General features: G+C 29.8%; 2 protein-coding genes across 5 annotated transcripts; one reads left to right on the forward strand and one right to left on the reverse strand.

The window, feature by feature from the left end:
• Positions 1 to 17534: 17534 nt before the first annotated feature.
• On the forward strand, positions 17535 to 21668 carry LOC111032436 (NADH dehydrogenase [ubiquinone] 1 alpha subcomplex subunit 2). 2 transcript variants are annotated; one of them, XM_022312769.1, is made up of 4 exons: positions 17535 to 17729; positions 17794 to 17900; positions 18125 to 18217; positions 21556 to 21668. In XM_022312769.1, exons 1-3 carry the CDS (start codon positions 17647 to 17649, stop codon positions 18208 to 18210), a joined length of 276 nt encoding a protein of 91 aa, XP_022168461.1. In that variant the 5' UTR covers positions 17535 to 17646; the 3' UTR covers positions 18211 to 18217; positions 21556 to 21668. The 2 variants fall into 2 exon arrangements, with proteins under 2 accessions (XP_022168461.1, XP_022168460.1); XM_022312768.1 differs by lacking the exon at positions 21556 to 21668 and having other exon boundaries at positions 18125 to 18384.
• LOC111032432 (mannose-6-phosphate isomerase) lies at positions 19830 to 22233 on the reverse strand. 3 transcript variants are annotated; one of them, XM_022312760.1, is made up of 7 exons: positions 21982 to 22232; positions 21551 to 21899; positions 21353 to 21494; positions 21116 to 21286; positions 20786 to 20953; positions 20402 to 20604; positions 19830 to 20334 (listed from the first exon to the last, which is right to left on the reverse strand). In XM_022312760.1, the coding sequence occupies exons 2-7, from the start codon at positions 21878 to 21880 to the stop codon at positions 20131 to 20133; spliced, it is 1218 nt and encodes a 405-aa protein (XP_022168452.1). In that variant the 5' UTR covers positions 21881 to 21899; positions 21982 to 22232; the 3' UTR covers positions 19830 to 20130. The 3 variants fall into 3 exon arrangements, with proteins under 3 accessions (XP_022168452.1, XP_022168453.1, XP_022168451.1); XM_022312761.1 differs by having other exon boundaries at positions 20837 to 20953; positions 21551 to 22233; XM_022312759.1 differs by having other exon boundaries at positions 21551 to 22232.
• Positions 22234 to 23179: the final 946 nt, after the last annotated feature.

A 23179-nucleotide genomic window follows, 5' to 3' on the forward strand; every position in this document is an offset into this window, starting at 1 on the left:
CATAGATTTAATCTATTCTGAGGTAAAATTTCGAGTAGGCCTTCGAAAATAATTATACAAAAAATGTGATAAAATAAAAACAAAAAAACTGTAAGTCCGCGTGATAAATTAGTAGTTTTCAAAGTCCATTAGTTACTTATATGAATGGATAATAATGAATAAATATTTAGGTACCAAGTACCAAATATTTACGGGCTTGATATTCTTCTTGAAATTTAATCATCATAAATCGTCCTGCATTTCTTCGTAATGTAATTTGAAAATAATATCATGTACTTATAATTAATGTCTCGCGCATTGTGTATGAATTTTCTATCATGCCCAAGCACACCCAGGCTACAACTCATTTGCGCACATTTACCTTTTTTACAACTCATTTGCGCACAAAAACGCAACTCATTTGCGCACAATTTACGAACAATGGAAACCCTTTTTTCAAAGAAATGTATCCATGTATAGGGTGTACATTATCTGCGCACCTCACAATTTTTGAATTGGTCATTACTCATTACTGATGTAAAATTATTAAACTCAAACAACATTTTCCTTCAAATTGTCACCATGTTCCATATTATCAGCAGCATCGGTGTTTCTTAACTCTTGACGTATTAATTTTTTTGGACGGGTATACATATCATTTTCCGCCTTTCTTTTCAATGAGCTCCTTACAATTTCTCTTGATATAACTTGATCTGTATATTTATCATGTTTATGCTCCGCGTTAGATTTATCGACAATTTGGTCATTATTGTTTACAATAATACTAGCATTGCAAAATTTATTAGTACACCGATAGTTGAAATTTCCATTTTTTTTTAATTGCCTATACTCTCGAAATTTGAAATTTTCCAATATTTTACAACGTTTTTCTCTTCGTATTAAACAAGTAGCGTCCATTGTTATTACACCGCAAATCGCAATCGGAGACTAAACTAAAATGTATAAAAGAGATTTATAATAACTAATAAGGTTTATCAGTTATCGCCGGAAGCATTTAACAAAAATAGTGAAAATTAGAAATATTTAAGCTCGTATACTCCTGACTCGTGTATACTTGCCGAGCGTTAATGCTGTTTTTGATAGATAAAAACTGATAGGAAACCACGTTATGCTTGAAGACTATACGGTCATAATCGATCGAGCATGGGTAGCTTAAAGCACCGTGTACACCAAAAACTATACCTACAATCTGGTTTTCATTGTTCACTAGTTTGTGCGCAAACGAGTTGTCGTAAATTTTAAAAATATTTTATTATGTGCGCAAACGAGTCTCCGCCCACACCCAGGGCCGTAGAGAAAAATCGCAGACCCCGGGAACAAATTAATCTGGGCCCCTCACATACAGTCAAGTATTAAACTTATCACTAATATCCAGCATCGTTTTTAAAATGTGCACATCAAAAATGAAGCCTATAAATATTATAGAATTTTGATATGATATAAGTATTGTAATATAATTACGCTGTCACGCACAAGAGAATATACGTGTGACTGTATTATTATATGTATGCATTATCTTACGACCGACGGCATCAATCGTCATACGTCATGGTTATTCTACATATAGACTTTTTTTAGATAGTCATTATTTTAATCCTCAAATCACTTTATTGGAGACTTGTTATCACAGCATAGTACTTGTCTACATTATTTTGTTTTGTGTTTATACATTTATTATTAAAACAAATCATTTGACAATTTTAATGCTGACCTTTTGAAGTCTTATTTTTATGGTATATATTATATTTATAATTATTATTATAAGTACATTTAGTTCATTATTTTATATTTAAGTTATATAATAATAATGTTTATTTATTGATGTATCATGGAATTACAGTTTAATTAATTCAATGTTCGGATGGAGCTGTAAGTTTATCTAAAAATAAAAATAAAACAACAGTTTAATTTCATTTAGATTTTTTTTATATATTATAATAAAAATTAATAGTTTAATTGCGTTTATGTATAAAAGATTCTACTTTATGTAATATTCATTATAACCACGTTAACTATTCCTTTTTTATAAATCAAACAAAATATGCAATTTAATTTAATAAGTACTTGAGGTTTAAGAATTGTTCATTCTATTAAAATGTCACTCCCGTATTTAAGACTGGTGAATGGTGATAAAAGTAATGTAAAGAATTACATGCCTATTTCGATCTAAAATAACATTGCTAAACTCTTTGAGCAGCTTGTTCTAAGGTGTATTCGGCCATCGGTAATTTATCGCTAAGTTGATAAACAATATGGTTTCAAGCCTAGCCATTCTGCCACTACAATTCTGTCAGTGTTTCATAATTTTATATTGAAGGCCTATGAAATATGAAAAACAAACCCAAGTGGTTATCATTTTCACGGATTTCTCCAAAGCGATAGTGACGATCATAAAATTCTAATTGAGGTTCTTAATAAAATTGGATTTGGGGAGCCCATTCTTTCTTGGTTCAAAACATACATATATAATAGGGAACAATGTGTTAAAATTTTAGGATGTAAATCTGAAGCTGTCTGTGTGAATTCTGGTGTTCCACAAGGGGGGCATTTATCACCGTTGTTATTTTCTTCATACAAATTATATCATCATAAATTTAGAAACTATAAAGCATTAATATCTAATCATATTCTGTAATGATAAGCATCAGTTTTCAATGAAATTCAAAATAAAACTACCAACAGTCTTAAACTTCTCTGTAGTTCAATGGTCTTAAATTGGTTATCCCAGATTCTAAGTTAACTATGTTTGCTGATTTGAAAATCTTCAAGAAAATTGAGTCAATGACTCACAGTGTCCCCGTAAAGAAAGAACTTGATGTACTTGTCTTGTGGTTTAATTATATGGGGATTAAGCTTCAATGTTGAAAAATGCCAATCTATGTCTTTTGCTAGGAATACATATATCATTAACAACAATTACTTGATAAAGGGTTCAAGTATTAATATTATTACTGGGAAGAAAGACTTGGGTATCCTTTTTTGGCCAAATCTTGAATTTCACTAATAAATTAAGGCTGTTTGCTGTCGTGAGTTTAAGATGCTTGACTATGTCTTACGCACATCATCAGAATTCAAACTCTCCAGTTCTCTCAAAGTCTTGAATTGCTCTCTCGTTCGGCCTCTTTTGGAATATTCTTCTGTTATCTTCTCTGGGATCCGTTTACGGTTGCTGACTCTTCTCAAATTGAGCAGGTCTAAACTCATTTTTGTTTTTCGGAGTCATTTACTTTAAAAAATCCTCATCCATCTCATGATTTTGAGCCAGTGATGAATAAACTAGAGCATTTATCTCTAGCAGATAGAAAATTTGAAGCTACTTTGGTGTTTTTGAGCAAGCTGATTTACAGACGTGTGGACGCTCAATCTCTTCTTTCTCTAGTAAATTGTAAAGTTCCTTCTCTCACAACTAGGTCTACAATTCCTTTGTGGTTCCATTCCACAACACAAACTATGGTAGAAATAATCCCATTCATCTTATAATGCACATGAGTAACCGAACATCTAAGCTTCCTTTAAAATTGTGTATAGCATTTGTTTTTACCATTCTATCTCTTATTTTATCATGTGTACTATTTATACTGTGCTTACTTATGTTATATTGTTCAAATGTATTTATTATTATAAATTGTATTCTTCTATTGGGACCCGAGCCCGTTAATAAACAAATAAATCAAAGTTAAATTAAATTAAAATTAATTCAATTCAATTTAAATACGGTGGTTTAATCATAACAGCTGGGAATCAAACACAGTTCAGCTATAATTGGAACTAGTTTTATAAATCAGTATTAAAATATATTAAAATATTTATCAACTTGTAGGGTAATATATTTAGACAGTTCATTTTAATAATATAATATTTTACCCACCTTGTACAACAATTTTCGAACTTTTGACATTAATGTCTTCGGACTTCGTTCGACGGTCAGTCTCCTACAAAAATACACAACTCATTGTTATGATCTGTGAATTTGTGATAATAGGACAGTAGGTACTGACATATTTCTAACTAGTACCTACCTATAGGAGTTACTTCCATGTATGCCTTACAAAACGATCTGTGTGTTCTATAAAGCTCTTAAAAATAAAAATAAATAAAAATGTAATTCACTAATTTTTTTAAATTTTTAGTTGAGTAAAATTATATTACTGAATCATTGATTTAGAACATATTATATTATTATAATATAATTATACATTTTACATAACGTTTGATATTAATTTTTATTGTCTTCTAACCAGTACAATAATTACCTACCTCTAGCATTAGGCGAATGATTCTGAACAAATATAAGCAGTGGATCTGAAATGATTTGAATTAGGTTCAGGATGATGTTCATTATCAGTTTAAAAATTCTACATTTTATATTTACATAGATAAATTATATGTAGTAATAAATATACGTGAATTATAAACGATACATTTTAAACATGTAATTATAATATTATAAATCATTGGCAATAGTACGTAACTTATCTGGTAACGATTGCACTAAAATAACATGAAATATTATACACTACAACATTCGCTCATAGAACCACAAATTATAAAACGTAATATATGTACTAGATACCTGATAAAATAACAGGGAGAAATTTCAAAGGCTAGTGGTGTTTGTAAATTGTAATATTTTAATAATAAAAAAGAAAGAAGTACTGAATATCTGTATCGTACTGATCACACTATACGTAGGAAAAAACAATTCATAAACATTAACTTTTTCCTGTACTCGTGTTGTAAATCAAATAAACTATTCATTAGTTAAACCAAAAAGCCGTTGAGTTCTTTTTTTAATTACTATAAAAATTGCATTACGTTACAGTACCTATATGAGGTTTATCTGTTTGAAATGATATTATGTTTAGAGGCAGATGATATAAATTAAGGCGAAGCAAATTATCAGTTTCACTATCATGTAAGTATATGAATGTAATAATAATAATAATAATATAATAATACAATCTAGAAATCGCGGTAAGTACGCGATTTATTCCATATAGACCATAAGTCCATAACATTATAAATATTAAATGACTAGAATAACTAAATAACTAGAAATGTATACTTACCGCGTAATAATGTGATTTCAAAATCAATTCTTAGAACAAAATCGTCAACTATAAAATTAATGATAACATTTTACTATTTTTATATTTTAATCTAAACTACACAATCTCCTGTATTTTGTACGTAATTACAATGTATTAAAATATTTAATAAAGTTTAAATTATTTATTTAGCCTGAAGTTATGAAGTTCGACCTCCAGTTTTCAGTAATAATTGATCGAATACCTATCTAACCAAAGTGACTTTCACTCGATTGATGGAATGTACAAATCTGAATAGCTGCCAAATGTCTATATAAGTCAATGATATTCAACTACGTTTCCAAATGAATCATTGGTCAATTTAAAAGGAAAACTTAGTTATGGATCATAATGTATAGTCTCTAGAAACCAGGTAAAATATAAATACAAGTCTTTGGCAACAATGATTGTTTAAAAATATTTTTACAATTAACTGCTATTGCTATACCTTCATTATTTTTCTTTCTACGAGAGTTTGTATATCGTGGTCATTATATTATTAAGAAATACAACAATAATACAATTTATTATATATTTTTTCATGAAGACTTTGTTCCCTCTCTCCTGGTTCGGAATTATATATAGTATATAATATGTTTATAAGGGTTTTTTTTTTATTATACCAAAATTATACATTAACTTACATTTTTAATTATATGTATATCTTATACTAAATGCAAACAACTAATCAAAATATGATTCGTTGGGTGGCAAGACAAAGTTTGACATTTTCTTATACCTTCCTTTTATTATGTATAATGTATATACTATACTACCCACTAATTTTGAGAGAAATTTTATTGTTTTCCTTTTCTTTATTATTATTATTTTTTTTTTTTTGTTAACTTCAGCTTTATATCAAAGTAAAATAATAGTTATCTATAAGTAATGTTATAGTAATTCATATTTTATTATTGTTTCTTTCGTATATAAATAAATAATTTGTATTATAACCTTTTTTTCCTCTGCTTCTTTTCTTTTAGATTTTACGCTTGTTAAAAAATAAATAGTTAAATTAATGATAAAACTCAAATTTCATCAATACGAAGCTATATGCCTCAGTGGTGAATTGGGGCAATGTTATTGGCTATTGCCATACATGGTTAATTACTAAGTTAGAAATTATGTGTTCTTGGTTAGACATTATTACGATTTAAACAGATTTAACCAGTTTTTTTCTGGTCAGTAAATTAATCATTAAGCACAATTTACATTATAAAATATTTAAACATAATACTTCAAATAATTAGTAATGTATTCGTACGAAAGTGATCTATTACTTCATCATCATCTAGAGCGAGCTTTTCATCTATAAAAAGAAAAACAATTATATTAAAGATACATCTCGGCTTGTTACTTTTCACAATTAAATATTTACTGATGGCAATTAGTATCTGATAAGGCGGTTATGAAATTACTAGTAAAAATATCCATTGGCGATCCAAGCAGCAGTATCACGATGAATCGATTTTAGATATACAGGTATAAAACAGTGGCGTAGGTAGTCACTTTTTTTTTGGGTAGGTCCGATATTTTGATATGAGAAATAGCAAATAAAATAAAAAAAGTAACAGAATACCGTATGCTATATATTTATTATACGCATATTATATGAATTTATTTTAAATTTTGAAACTAATAAAAAATATGTAGTTTTAATAAAATATTTTTAAACTGTAAATTCGTTTATTACAGCAGATGGAATATCTAAGAATTGTCCACTTATTTCTCTCTCAGTAGACAGCAAAGTTAAATTATTGAGTCTGCAACTTGTCATCGTTGATTATAGATACGCGTTTACACTTTTTATAGTCGAAAAACTCCTTTCTGCTGAAACACTAGATACTGAAACTTGTAACTTGATATTTGTAAAATACTTGCAACTTGAACGACGACTATGGAGTGGAAAATTGTTTGTACCAAACAAAAATAGAAAGAGGAGTTGGTCTTTTAGGTATCGATAACCTCCCAACTGATGAGGCTTAAAAAACAAAGGCTCTAATAGACATAGAAGAATTATACAGATAATTCTACCACATGGTAGAGACAAAAATGTCTTCTAAACAGTACGACGAGCGATGGAGGCAGTGCCAATAGAGACTAGACCGAACAGACATCTGAGATGACAGAGAGACAAATGTTTGTAAACACACACACACACACACACACACACACACACACACACACACACACACACACACTAGAACTCACAGGATTTGCTCATCGAACCGGATCACATCCTGTAGAATACTACATACAAATATGCACATACTTTACACAAGTCGGTTTGTAAAAAAAGTGAGCGACAAGGGTTTTTTTGTTCTGTTTTGTCATTTTATGTTTTGAACCCATTAAATTAATGTTTACTTACCGAATACTGACTTCACCTCGTCTATATCGGGATCATCAGAATAAGTTCTATAAAAAAAATTATTGAGTGTAAGACTCACAGTGGCTACCAGATGTCCCAATAAGTCAACGATATTCAACTACGATTCCACATTGATTAATAGCCAATATCAAATGAAAATTTAGTCATGGAACTAGGTGTAATATAAATATAAGTCAGTGCTCAGTGGCAACGTAAAATTTGTTAAAACCGATTATTAGAACCTAGACGTGATATAAAATGAACAGAAATGTCTTTTAAATACATTTCTTGAACAATTAGATTCAAAAATTACAAAAAAATTAGAAAATACAGAAATTTTTGAAAAACTTAAAGTATTATAATTAGGTATAGGCTAGTAGTAACAGGCCATTAACTAGAATGTCATCAAAGCCCCACATAATAGCGATCTAAAAATATTTGTACAACTACCCTGCTATATACATTATATCCCCTACGATTGTTAATACAAGTGGTCATTATATTACTAAGAAATACAACGCTATTACAATTAATTATACCTAAATTATTTCATAATGAAGTAGTTTCCTCTTCCCTTGTGCAGGATTATAATGAGATATAAGGTTGCTTACAAATAAACAAATATAATAATATGACTATGCTCTGTCCAGCGAGAGAACACGCCGCGCACCGACCAAATCTGGTTCCCACATGCGACACCCTACCATAGGTGAACCGGTTTTGATGGCTGTGATGCGCAAAACCACCTCGTTTTCTCGCTGATTATTAATACCTATTTGATACTATGATTAAAGAGTGTTCGTATTTGTATTACCTATTATACTATATTCTATTTAATTTAATAATCTATAAGCACAATATACATAATAAAATATTTAAATATAACCCTATAAATAACTAGAAGTGAATACTTACAGAAAATTTCCAATACCAAATCAAATGATACTACATACCAACGTATGGATGTATTTCTATAAAAATTATAAATTACAAACAATACAAACACCACATTTGGTGAAATCAAAGTTCACCAATGTTTTTAACAATATAAAAAAATTAAGTGAGATAAGAAAATTTTGATTTCACAAGAACGTTGGGCATAAAAATACTGAAATTTCTTAAAAAATAAAATTCCAAAAAATGTAAATTATTGGTACTTTAATGTTTTAAACTCAATAACACGGTGATTTTAAAAATCGAGCATTTTGAATTTTTTGACCATAACTAACAAATAAAGTTTGAGTGATTTTTTTGAGAGTTCTATAAGATAAACACTCAAAAACACTTATTATGAAAAAAAATTCCGAAAAATCGTTTGTAAGCTAAACTGCATTTATGCCGAACGTTGTACTTTTGGATATAAATCACGATATTTTTGTGGACCAACGAGTGATTTATTTCACTAACGCGTTGAGTATAAAAATATTAACATTTCCAAAAAATTGCTGCTAGACAGTTTTCTATTCTACATTTAAACCAATAATTAATAGTATTAACAACCGGGTAGATATTAAATCCAGTTGTAGGAGCTTTCCGTAGCATCTAAATTCGTGTCTATAAAGTCAAACTATATCCGAAAAAATACCGAAATATCTCCTAAATACATGGCCTGGATAATAGCTCATATACAAAAGAAAAATTCAGAAACAGACACGTGGACTTAATAGGTACAATATTCCAAGTTACTGACAAAATAGAATTTTTTGTTAAAAAGTTAGAGTTTTGGACGTCGTGTATTGAGAATAACCAACCAGAAATTTTTGAAACACTGCACGATTTTCTCTGTGAAACTGATATAAGCTTATCGCAAGATATCAAAGTCCAACTTTCTCAACATTTGAATAAACTCAAGGCGTATTTTAATAAAAACTTCCCAAAAAGTGAAAAATGAGACCCCTGGCAAGCGTTCCTCTTCAGTGAAAAATATTTCAAATCTGCAGTTTTATCAGTACCAGAAAAAGAAAAACTTATTGAACTGAAGACTTCACTTAAGGTAATATTTGAAAAAAAATCTCTCATCGCTTTTTGGGCTGACGTAAAAGAAGAGTATCCTGAGCTTCCATACAAAGCATTTAATGTGCTGCTGCCGTTCACAAGTACTGTATTGGTGGAGAAGGCCTTTTCGTCGTACACATACATTAAAAATATAAGTATATCGTTATAGACTCTCTGTGAGTTCAGATTTACGAGTTTAGGTACTTATCATCCCAGGAGCCAGATTTCAAAAAAATATATGTCAGCAAATAATCCCATGGGTTTCATTAAAATTAATGTGTAGAGTTTATAAAACTTTTATATATACATATAATACATATACATACATTGTATGGCGCATGCTAATTAAATTAATTAATTAATATTTCCAAATTGTCCATCCTCGAACTTATTTCATAATACATTATTTGTGTTGTGTGTGAATTTACGATCAATTGACATTTAGGGATACGTTAAATAATGGTGAGAGGTCAAGGGGTACATAAATGAAAAAGGTTGAGAAAAGCTGATCCATGGCGCTAACAGCTTCGTATGCTATATGATCGGGCGTCTCATGCCATACTTTACCAGTTAATACTTGTTGGCTGTTTCTAATCAGTTAAATATTTAGTTTTGTAATAGAGTTAGTCAAAAGAAATTAGTACATATTTATTAGTTTAAAAAAGAACATACCCAGTGTTCCTGTTATGATACCCGCGGAATACATTTGCTCTATAAAAGTTTAGATCATAAAATAAATAACACCGAATATTTATCTTTATATGTATAATTGAAATGTACATCTCTACTCATATGACCTCCTACTAAATTGATGTTCAATTGATGTTCATGACATCTGTTGTGTGTATTTGAATTTGTCCTTGGATGGTTTAGATTCACAATTGGACACGGTAGATCCAGCAAGGAGAGTTGGTCAAACAAGGATTTTGAAATTTACAATGAAATAATAAACGTTTTTTGAATATATTTTTTTTTACTTGATTAAGTTGTCGCTGTTCAAGATTATTCCAAATCAATTTTGCATTTTTTCTTCGCTAATAATTAGAATGAATTTGCTTGCTCTATTTTGAACACCACAAATCCTATTTTTTAAATATAGTATTGGAAAATAGGACGAATTAATCTCCTTTGGTATGAATTAGCAACTGAATTTGAATCAAAAACGCAGATAATGTTCTTACACATAAGTTTGATAATGGTCGATTCACTGTAATAAATTTCTCTCTATAATAAATAAAAACACTCTATAGATCTTAAACTAACAACACAAATTTGAAACTGTTGGACGTACATTTTGGTATATTTGCGTCAGTAAGACGGATACAATACGTGCGGGTACATCTAATCAAGTACTGAGTACTTTATTTATGTAATTTATATTCCATATAAGCCTCCAATTAAAAATGTTATGAACTAACATTTACACAAATTACAATTATTATACAGCTGTAGAAAAGTGATCACGTTGAGAAAAACTCAATGTATTTATATATTGCTCATATATAAATCCATTGCTCATGTATATATCGTAAAGTAAAATCAAATTACTTACCATAGCATCTTTTTAAACGTTTAAATTCTAAAAAAAAAATAATAGTTAATAAAACATGTGTTAAGTATTTTATAAATAAGAAGCGAGCGATATAATTGACATCTAAAACTAAAAGAAAGTATGACTAACTTATAGTATACTAGTATACATATATTGTACAACATACCTAATGCGTCTCAATATTAATTCGCCTTATGTAACTCATTTTAAAATTAAAATACTTATATAGAATCATAGGCCTCTGTAAAAGGAAAATATTCTAATCTTTAAGTTTGATAATGAGTACCTTAAAATTAAGAACACAAAATTGATTCTGCAGAACATAAATTTGCTATTATATAGGTACCTTTGTAAGATGAGGGAATCGCATGTGGTTATAGTATACTCTTAATAAATAATATGACATTGGTTATTGCCTTATTGGACATTGACACATCAGTATAAATGAGAAATTATTATATTACTATGGAGTAGGTACTTTGATGCAGCGGTGGATCTAGAATTTTGTTTGGGAGGGGGGGATTTTTTTTTTCACATTAGTACATATTTTTATAAAAATCTTATATTAGTATATTGGTATTTTAATACACATTATCAATTATAATGTATTATATAAGTGTACACACGTCATACAAAAAGTATTAAAATTTAAAATATTTGTATATAAAAAAAATATAATGAAAAGTAGTGTAAACGAACTTGTAAACTTTTCGAATTGTACTCCGGTGCCCTTTCAATACGAAAACTTTTCGAATGTTGTTTTGTAAACAAATCTATTATTTCTTCTGGTTTTATTTCAATTTGATGATGAATATTTAATAATGATTATCAGAAACCTGAATTTTTCGTGATTATAAGTTTCACGTCACAGTTATATTCTTACACATCTTTTGGGCCATGGGAGGGCCCGGGCCCCTCTGATCCCCTCCTTAAATCCGCTAATGCTCTGATGTACCAGTAATATCTAATGTATAAAAATCTCGTGTCACAGTGTTTGTCTGGGATGAACTCCGAAACTACTGGACCAATCTTGATGAAACTTTTTACATTTTATGTATTTTGGTCCAACTTAAAAAATACTATAGTTTTTATCTAAAATTGTTCAATATATTTATTAACTTTTTAATACATTTACATATACTTATGTATAATTACATGGTGTATTTCGGGTATTCCCGTCACCCACCGCGATTGTAAGTTCCTAGCTGCCTGCAACCGTTTTTCTTTTGTATGTCGACGGCGTGTAGATGTAAATTGTTCCAAGAAGTAAAACTCGACTATCTTCTATCTCCATAATATATAGATTAGTTAATAATATTATATTATTATCTGCATAATGTAGATATAGAATAGTTTTTATCTCGATTGAGGGCATTGAGGCCCACAACATTTTTGCTTTGCAATATTTGAGAAAAAGAAAATTATAGAATTTTCTAGAAAGATCCACAATGTTTGAGAATAGGAAGTGATGTCGTATAAAATGTTCCCTAAAACGAAGTTCGGTACGACGTATTCATCAGTATTATTCAGTGAAGTGTAAGTGTAGTGAAGACCTTGAACCAATTAACTGAATACATAATAGCAATAAGCCAATAATACAAGGTCTACGAAAATGCCAAAAAACAAACTAATATACGCAGGCAACGCCGTGTCGGGACAGCTAGTGTATAATAAAATACATATTTAAACAAATTGAATAGACATACTAATGCCTAACTGTCATAACTCATAACTTATAACTAATAGCTATCAATGTAAATATTAAGCTAGGTAAAGAAAAAAAATAAGTGCAATATTGGGAATAATAAAAGATTCTGAAGTTTTTTTCTGCTAGAAATATAATATTATAAGAAAATACAATGTATTTCATAATATTTATTCTATTTATAACTATCTCATTAAAATAACACTAATTCTATGAATTTAAATTGTAATTTTATTATGTGTTTTATGCCTAAATCTTAATAGGTGTTTTATTTACATGGGGTACAAAGGTAATAATTCGCTTTCACGAAGTGTATCCCGAGCAACGTCCTAGAGCCTAGACAGCTAAAAAATTACTACAACTGGCTGCTGTACTGTTCTTAGAACCTCACAAAAAACATGATCAATACCAAAAAGATCAACACCTCTCAACCAGAGAACAGTCTTTGTGAGGACTCTTTGACTTGAGATCTGGACTCTCAGATCCGAATCTATCAACTCAATATAGAGAAATTGACAATGATAAAAGTAGATATCTCGAAATACTGCTAAAGGAACATAAAACAGATGTGGTGTTACTACAGAAAACCGGTGTCCCAAACGAGCAACAAATTACACAGAGAACGACAGTTTCTGGATACACTCTAATTTCAGCTCTTTAACATAGAAGCTATGGATCTGCAACTTACGTTTTGAACAATATAGACAACTGAACTCATCTATTTTCAACAGATACTGCATACATTATAGCTATAGGTGTCGTTGAGATAACAATCCTCAACATACATAAACCACCACATCATGCCACATCCATCAGTATATATTTTCCCTAAAGACGACATAAATCAATACTAATAAATGTCAGCACTCAAATACTAATTGTTCAGACCATTCAAAACCCAATATGGAATTTCAGGAAAGCGGACTGGTTTAAGTACGCTAACATTGGCATACTCTTAAGCTGAGTTGTACCCGTGTCTGGCTCAACAACGTCCACACAAAGTACGTAGATAAATATCTTAATGCGACAATATGCACAATTATTGGTGGGTTGACATAATCCACACCACTAAAATGGCTACCAGTACCAGTATATAGTAACATTGTCCCACCGAAATTACGAAGAGAACGCAATGTGAAATGGACGAAGAACCTGCAGTACTTGGAACAATAACATAACCCCTAAATTGACCGTTATTAATAAAATTGTTAATGGGGAATTTCTGCTTCTTTTTTTATAACTGATCTGTATTTGTTTTTTTTTTGTTTTAGTTTTATCATTGATGACCATACCACAATTTTATACATAATATATCATTCTGTGTGTTTCTGGTGTTGCTCAAGGACGCTATACAAAATTAAAAATAATAATGTGTGATTTGTCATAAAATGTAATGGAAAAAATAAATATATATATACTCAATTTTAAATGGGTCCAATGCAATTATATTTTCAATCATATAAAACATAAAACATGTAGCTAACATAACAACATAATTAACCATATTCGTAGATACAGACAATAAATTAATATTAATTACTTAGTGACGTTGAATAAGACAGTACCTAAGAATAATATTCTAAGTTATTCAACAACGACATTTATAATGTCATTCTGCAAATACGAAATAAAATATGTGTGTACAGTGCAACTGCTTAAACCATATGTGGAAAAAGTAGTAGTCTGTAGGTAAATAATGTTTTTTGGACTAAGTACATATTAATATGTACCCCGATACAGTGGGTACATTAAGTTTCAATTTACGCATGCTATATTTTTCAACTACACAAAATATGGTTAAATATTGAATGATATTTTAAGAAATTGTGTTCAATCAGGTATTTGAAAAAAAAGAACGGCTGTTCAACAACAATAAAATATATGGGTACATATTAAATGTAAAAACTGTGAATTATTGAAAAGCCTTAAAACGGCTAAACTAACCAGTGATCTGTTTTTTTTAGAAAATGTATGTTTTTGAAGTGTTAAATCCCAAGGCCAAAACTCTGAGCACCATTGGCATTAATAAAAGAAAATTACAACTCGTCATATATAATATGTTAACAAGCAAAATAATGTCAGGATAAAATAAATTTCAATTTCTAAATAAATTGATTAATAACACGGATAATTCAGTCATAAGTGCAAAAATACAATATGTATAATGAGTACTTTCCAGTTTCCACGTGTAGGTGTTGATAAAGATTTGTAAATTCAAAACGTAAAAGAACTCTTTGAATAATCATAATGCCAGTAGATACGGTAACTTCGATTTCAACTGTTTATCGTGAAGTGATTTAACTCAAAACAGAAAATATCACTTGTCACCGGCCAGTATTAATAATTTGCATTTTTATTGTACCATCCAATCTTATATATGTCGAATATAATCACGGTCCTAATATTATGTTTAGAAATATTAATTGATGTGTCGGAAGCCTTTGACTGAGTTTGCCGTGACATATTCATAAATACACATCAAATGTCAACACGTCAACGTGACTCTCCTGAAACAAATTTATCTGAGGGTCCTAAGTTAAGATTGAGTCTCTGCAGTTGGATATAGGTATACGTGGTATGGAGTACCTCTAGCCTCTAGGTATTATCGTTCAATGACTCATTCTTACTAGGTTTTTAATTCTAAATCTATCAACCGATGATTGAAGGCACTACCAAATTCAATACCTGAACACTTTTTTATTTATAAATTTTCATAGACATATTATGATAGTTTTAGTAGATATTTTTAACTTTTTTTTTTCAAAGAATTGTCGCTCAAATTATATATTAGTTTTGAGCTACTTCATAATTGTCGTTATTGAGTATTATTTTTGTACATGTTATATTTTTCAACCACTCAAGTGGACAATATTCTGATAAATTGTGTTCAATCAGGCATTTGAATAAAAAATTGTTTTTTAATGTTATTGAATCGCTGTAAAACCATTAAATGTGAAACCGTGAACTATTGAAAAGGCACAAAAACAGCTAATCCAACAATTTGGTAGTTATTTATGGAAAGATTATGTTTTTGTAGTGTCAAATCTCAAGGCCAAAACTCTGAGCACCGTTGGCATTAATAAAAGAAAATTACAACTCGTCATATATAATATATTAGCAAGCAAAATAATGTAAGGATAAAACTTCAAAAATTTATACTTCAACACGATTTTCCTTAAACAAATTTATATAAGCAAACTCAAACTGTCTAAATTTATGATTAAGTTACTGCAGTTAGATGTGTACTATGTATGGATGAGTACCTATGAGGTACAACACATTTTGCGACTTATTCAAATTTGTTTATAAATCTAAATCTACCATCTTATTTTTGACAGCATTACTAAATGGAATTCCTTAAAAATTTAAAGACGTTTTTTACGTCCTATGCACATATATTGTTCACTGCTAAGATATTATCAATACTGGCCACGGAGACGCGGTCACAGACATCAAAATTTAAATAAAATATATTCATACGAATAATCTTATTTTTTAATGCATTATAATACGCATAATAATTTTAAAATTAATAGTTTGTACATTTTAGTGCATATTTGGTGATTTTTTAGAGCTACAACTATAGGCGCAAATAGGGTGGGGCTTGGGAGGGGGCTAAGCCCCCCCTGATTCCATCTAAGCCCTCCCCCAATATTTACTCAAATATTAAAATTGTTTTCGATTACTAACTATGATTGTAAAAGTGTAGGATATGGTCAATATAATTTTTTTTTTACATAGATGATTATTTATGAAACATTGAGAACATAAATATCGCGCGATATTTCGAAAACAGTCATGTGCATTATGATTTATGACTATCGCATGGTTAACATGTCGCGCGTTAAAATGTGTTCCTAGCCTAAGACTTATAAATATACAAGTTATAGTCAAATGGTAGGATACTATGAATTATGATATTAATATATATATATATGTGTACGAGTATATCATACGGTCACGATGTAGGTAAAACATCTACATCGTGCATACGGGTTAGCTGGTAAACAGCTAGCGGGTTTTCCAGCGATTATCAAGCATATTGCCGATACAATGTCATAGCTTATTTTATTATTATTTATTAGTTCATGATTATTACTATACACTGTTTTACATGACTTTGCCAAATCCAACAGAAGAATAAATATAATATTATGTGCATTAATAAGTAATAATTTTATACTCGTAGCTAATAAAAAAAAAAAAATAGTAATATTTTTATTTGGTGTGACGTGCGAAGGGGGGGGGGGAATTTTTGTTAAATACAGTGGAATCCGCTTATTGTGGGCACCGGTTAATATGGGCATCCGCTTATTGTGGGCAAACAGAGCTGGTCCCAATACAAATGTATATTAACAATGTTAATTCGGTTTTTATGGGCAACCGCTTAATGCGGGCAAACAGGGCTGGTCCCAACGTGCCCATATTAAGCGGAATCCACTGTATATTACAGTCCTCTGCCCTAAATTAATAAATAATGGAAAATACCTATTTTTCTAAAAAATACAATCTTCATGAACCGATAAAAATGATGTCAGAAAGCCAAACATTTAAAAGGTGAAGATCTTTCTGAGGGCTAAAGATGGACTATCTTATATCGTGGAACTAATTATCATTACAGTAATATGTTCTAAACTCCTAAATTTATTTTAAACTCCAATAAAAAAAGAAATATCGATTGACGAGAATTCTGTAGTTTTTGACATTTGATAGATGAAGCGTCATCTCTTGGACAAGTATAAACTAATTCTCTCGATGATGATGTTCGACGTGAGCATATGATCAATATTTGGTCGGTTGATAAGTGTTATCGTTCGTAAAAATTTTAATTTCATTGACCATAGTGCTGATAGTACCATATTACGTTTTTCAACTCGCAAGTAATATTGTGAGTTGCTGTTTGTCTTTTTATTATTTTTTACATCCGAATCTAATCATGTCCGCAATTAAGTTTGGTAGCCACCTAAAAGAACTACGATTGCACTTATGTCAATCATCACCCTCAAGCAAAGGAGTCCGGTTAGTGTTTCTGTTATATGAGCAATACATATATCTGATTGATAAAACGTTTAACTATTTACAGGCAGTTTGTAGAAAAATACTATACACCGTTGAAAAAAGCTAATCCAAAGTTTCCCATATTAGTACGTGAGTGCAGCGGTATTGAACCAAAAGTGTTTGCTAGATTTGGTGAGTATTATTTGACGCAGTTCCATTGTTACTCGAAACAATTTAAATTACACAAATTGTGATGTTAGAAGGATAAATAAAGGTCGATCAATATTATATTGGTCATAAATACATATAATTGTTTTAAAACTAGAAATCAAAATTTTTGTAAGAATGTATGAAGAAGAAAATGTGTAGAATAACTATTTATCATTATGAAATCCTAATATATTTTACTTATTTAGAATTTGGACAAGAACGAAGCGAACATCTATCTGATCAATCAGCGGAAAACGTACTTAAAAAAATAGAAGGATTAGTAAAACAGTAGAATTGTGGTAAAAAAAAATATAATGTTATTTTAATATTATGTACATATTATAAAATATAATTTTAGTTGTTGTAGTCTACTGAGCAATTTGATATTGAATTATTACTTATTTTAAATCATTTAAATTAGACCAATAATAAAGTTCTAAACTCTAATAAACCCAGTTATGGATTACATTTTCTTTTTTTTTAAATAAAATACATCGTTTGTTAAAAGCATTCCATTATTCTTGTCTGTTGCAAAATATGAAAACAATTAGTATTCATAAAAATAACAATAAACAATCAGTCAGTGTAGTTAAAGACACTTATTTACCATCTGTGTCGTAATTTTACATTTAATGTTTTGAAAGTGCAACGCTGGCGTGCTAACGTACTTTTATGACTGGGGCTAAAATATTAAATAGAGCTCTCAACGACGAAAAAATTCATTTTATCTAGAAAAATACGTGACAAATAATGTATAATATGTGTACCAATTATATCTCCCAAACATAGTTGAAACACAAAACTAAAATTGTACTAACTCAATTTTTTACATTTATTTGCTCTTTATTTTCCAATGATCCTGATGGAATCTATAATACACAAAAAGTCAAGGCTTCGCTCAACATGCATAATATAAAGAATCCATATACTTTTTAAGTATCTAAACCTAATCATATACAAAAATATGTAAAACTATGTCTTGATTCAAAAAAGAAGAGAAATAGTAAAACTAGATTCTATGATTTTTTTAAAGTTCATAATTATTTATGCCGTTAGTTATCTCATATTATTTCCTATCTATCAAATTAACATTTGAGAAGACACCAGTTTTGCTCATTTTCCTCTTCCACATGTCATTTCATATTATGCTGTTTTGTTGGAAGTGCGTGTAGCCAGATGAAAATTGATCACCATCTGGTATCTCTTTTAAAATGAAGTGTAGTTATGTGTTTTTAAAAGATGTAGTTTAAAGTCATCCAAAACAATTTAAACAATGATTTTCTACAAAAAACAACAGACATTCAAATTCATTTTGTGTGTATTTACAAATTTCATTCATGTTATGCAAGAAGCAGGAACCTTGGCAGCCATCAGTATTCATCAGGCAACACCGTCTCCTTCCCGAGTCAATCAACTATGCTAGTCTTTCATGTAGTAAAGTCATGCTCCTCAAGTTTTTTGCCAGTGTAACAAAATTAATGAAAGAAAAATATTTTTTTTCCAGCTCGCAAACTACTTTAATATTGTTTAAAAAAAAAATATATATATAAACCCAGTTGAAATAAACTTAATGTATACTTGTAAGAATACAGTATTAAGTATAATTCATCATAACAAATGTGGGTCTCCAATACTGTAGTGTATATCAATCCACCATACTTATCTAAAGCGGCTGAGGTCCATACTTTAAATGATGTTTTGCCGTTTTCTCGAACGCTCAAATTCCCTATCCTATCTCTGTCTTGGGTTTATATAATAATATATAATATGTGCGAAATCCCATTTTATGGATTTAAATTTCAACTTGTATACAAAAAGTTGTATTTTCACAAAAATAAAAATGGCAACAGACTTCTTAGTACACTTTTTTACAATATTTTACTGTAGGAAAATTGCCAATTTAAAAACAAATAACATTTTAACAATTTTATTTCTTGTCATAATACTATAATAGTCAGACAGTTTTTTAATACCCCCATATTTCATCAATTTTTTTATAAAAACACATACTCAAATTCACAGGAAGTTATTTTAACTACAGTTATAGGTAATAATTACTAAATACTAAGTTAGTTTTAAAACTAAAATATTTATATAAATATTGTAAAAGAAAAAAAATAGCTACTGGACAATAATTTAGTATATTTTAGTAAAAATGTCTAAGACAAATTGTAAAGAGTAAATAATTTTACTACTTATTAAAAAATTGTATTTATAAATTTACAAACGCTTGATATAATTCTAAAGATTCAAATCCTACGTGTATTTGAATTATGACGTTAGCTGGTATCATGAAAACTTTTCCTGTCGATAATATCAAATCTTGTGGTGCGGTTATTTTGCCTTGACCATGAACAACAATAATTATAGAAGCAACATCTCTTTTCAACAATTCATAAATGTTATCTGCAGGAACCTTAAAAATGAAAAATTATAAATAAATTAACTTATTACTTTTGGTTTTATTTTTTATATTCAAGTACTTTAATGCAAGCCACAGCAAAATCAGGAACAGGAGGTCTAAAAACAGTTGTATAAGAATTTTCTTGAACTCCACTAAACAACTTGGATTCAGCAGGTGCCCCATTAAAATTCAGTACCCTACATAGTGTCTTTACATCAATATATTTTGGAGTCAACCCAGCTCTAACCACATTATCAGAACAAGCCATACATTCGATGCAATCTAAAAAAACACATCCTTAATAGGATCAATAGAGTACAAGTTTGATAGTAGATTAATTTTTGTTTGTCCCTTTACCCCTAAATACATATAATGATAATATAAATTATAAGTTGTTACTAAAAGCAGTTAATCAATTTTGAAGAGTTTAATTATAATGAAATAAATATTAAAGAAATCTGACCACCATAGATATAAGCGTGAGGTTCGTTAGCTCCTAAATATATTGCTTGACCTGGTGAGAGTTGAATATAATTTAAAAAATATATGCAGAAACATCCGACATCATTTGGGAACCAACAATCAAGTTGATTAAATAGTTTTGCTAAGAACACATTTTTTTTTTCATCACCTGTAATATAATTTTATTATCATATTAATACAAATACAGCAAGATGCTGTATATTAAACAATTAAAATAATTTTTTTTTGCCATTCAAACAAAGTATAAAATCTATTTTTTAAATAGGTTCTCTTGAAAACCTAATAGATTAAATTATACAACATCACTTACATAGCGATTGCAGCTTTTTTTTATGACTGCTAATGTTTTGGCTTATAATTCCTTTTTCAGATGTCATTAACTTATAAAATATGTCTTTAAGCAAATATTGTGAATTGGTAGTATCTTTTTTAAATTGTTCAATAAGGTCATATCCAACAATAATTTGTAATTCCGGTATTTCTAATTGATATAACATAATTAGTACGATTAAGTTTTATTTTTAAAACATAAAATACAAGTACCTACCTTCTAAAAAAAATCTGATTTCAGAATATGGACGGAAACCACAAAGTCCTTCAAAGTGACTAAGTGCAATAGCCATTTCTGGTTTATGATTAGAATCTTGATATAGTTCAGGATATTGCTTATGTAGTTCTTCAGCATAATCCTAAATTAATAAGGTAAAAATAATTATGTTGAGACAACTTATCAATATATTTTTACCTTAGATGGATGCACTTGGATGGAAAGGGCTGAGTTTATGGACAACACTTTCATTAAAAATGGCAATTCATCACCAAACTGCAATCTAGACTTTTCACCCAACGCTTCATTGTTGCTTTTTATCCAATCACTCAATTTCTGCCCAGAACTTTTTACTAACGAAGGACTTTTATGAAGAGCGCCCATCCACAATTCAGCATATAACTGTTTTTCATCTATAGAATCTATATGTTGGCCAGCCAAACTCAGGCGGCTAACTTCACTCGCAAAACCTTTTTTCCCCCACAAATAATTTTGTATAAAACACTGTAACTCAAAAACTTCGAGCATGATTGTAAAATGTATTTAACTAAAAAATAAAAATGAATACACAATATGAAAAATTGATACACGTAAAATACTTAATGACCAATTAAATTATGCAATAGTACATAGATAAGTTTTGTTTTTTACTCGTGCGGTAAACCACGGATGCTTAGAAGTAAGCATATGACTAAATAAAGATATATATTATATTTATTTAGTCATGAGTAGAGCCAAGGTGGTAGAGGCATATCACCCGAGGAACACATCATCAATAGATTTAACACCAGATTACGAATTTTATTAATTTATAATTACATTTTTTACCAAATCGTAATGTGTTATGTGTATATCGTATTATTCGTATTTATGATCGATATTGAAAAATAATACACCACCTACCGGGCTGTCTACCTACTTAATAACCTATATTATAAAATATAAATTTAAATTTTTTAAATTTTTCGTGATAAACTGATAACCACGATTATAGATAAAAAAATGTTTGGTTATGCAATTAATACTCATTGGAGTGAAGATAAGACGTCTACGAAAGTGTTGTAGCCTACCATGGTAACTTTACCAAAGTGAGTCAAATATCAATGCATCTTACACAGTTACACAAGTTGCACAATGCAGTATGCACTTGCACAATACATTGTGCACATGCCACATGGTTGCTACACTATAATGCAATAAATGCAATAGTGCTGCAGTCCGCAGCCCTCTGCCCGTTACTGTCAAGCTCGAACTGATATATACCCATTACCCATAGACATGTAAGGCAACTAGATAGCCGGCTACAGGATAATATTGGAGTCGGACAGCCATATGCCAACAGTGCAAAATTGCATGGCTGATAATACACATAGGTAAATTATCCATTGAGTTATTTCGTAAACATTGCCCCGTTGATATATGGCCGCACGACTTCAACGTTCCTGCGAGAATGAATATGCAGTCCGCTGTCTAGTTGTTATACATGTCTATGGATATACCATATTAGCTGTCAAGTTTATAGTCTCTTGCATGAACATGTAAATTATAATGGTCTTTTAGTCTTTAGCACGGATATTAATCCGTGGTCTTTAGCAAGGCGGAGTGAATTCACCTTGGCCTCTACTCTCTGGTCGAGAACCTGAACCAGTAACACGTACAGATAGTAGAAGGATCTTCTACCTATTATGTATGACTAGTCACTAGACAATGGGTAATATTTAATTTGAACTTGAATACACTGCTGAGTACAGGCCAGGGCCAAGAAACAAAAATATGACTGTATGAGAAATAATACATTTGATTATTATTTATTACAATACCCAATAA

The sequence above is a fragment of the Myzus persicae genome, unplaced genomic scaffold, assembly GCF_001856785.1.
Source record: "Myzus persicae strain clone G006 unplaced genomic scaffold, MPER_G0061.0, whole genome shotgun sequence".
Lineage (NCBI taxonomy): Eukaryota > Metazoa > Arthropoda > Insecta > Hemiptera > Aphididae > Myzus > Myzus persicae.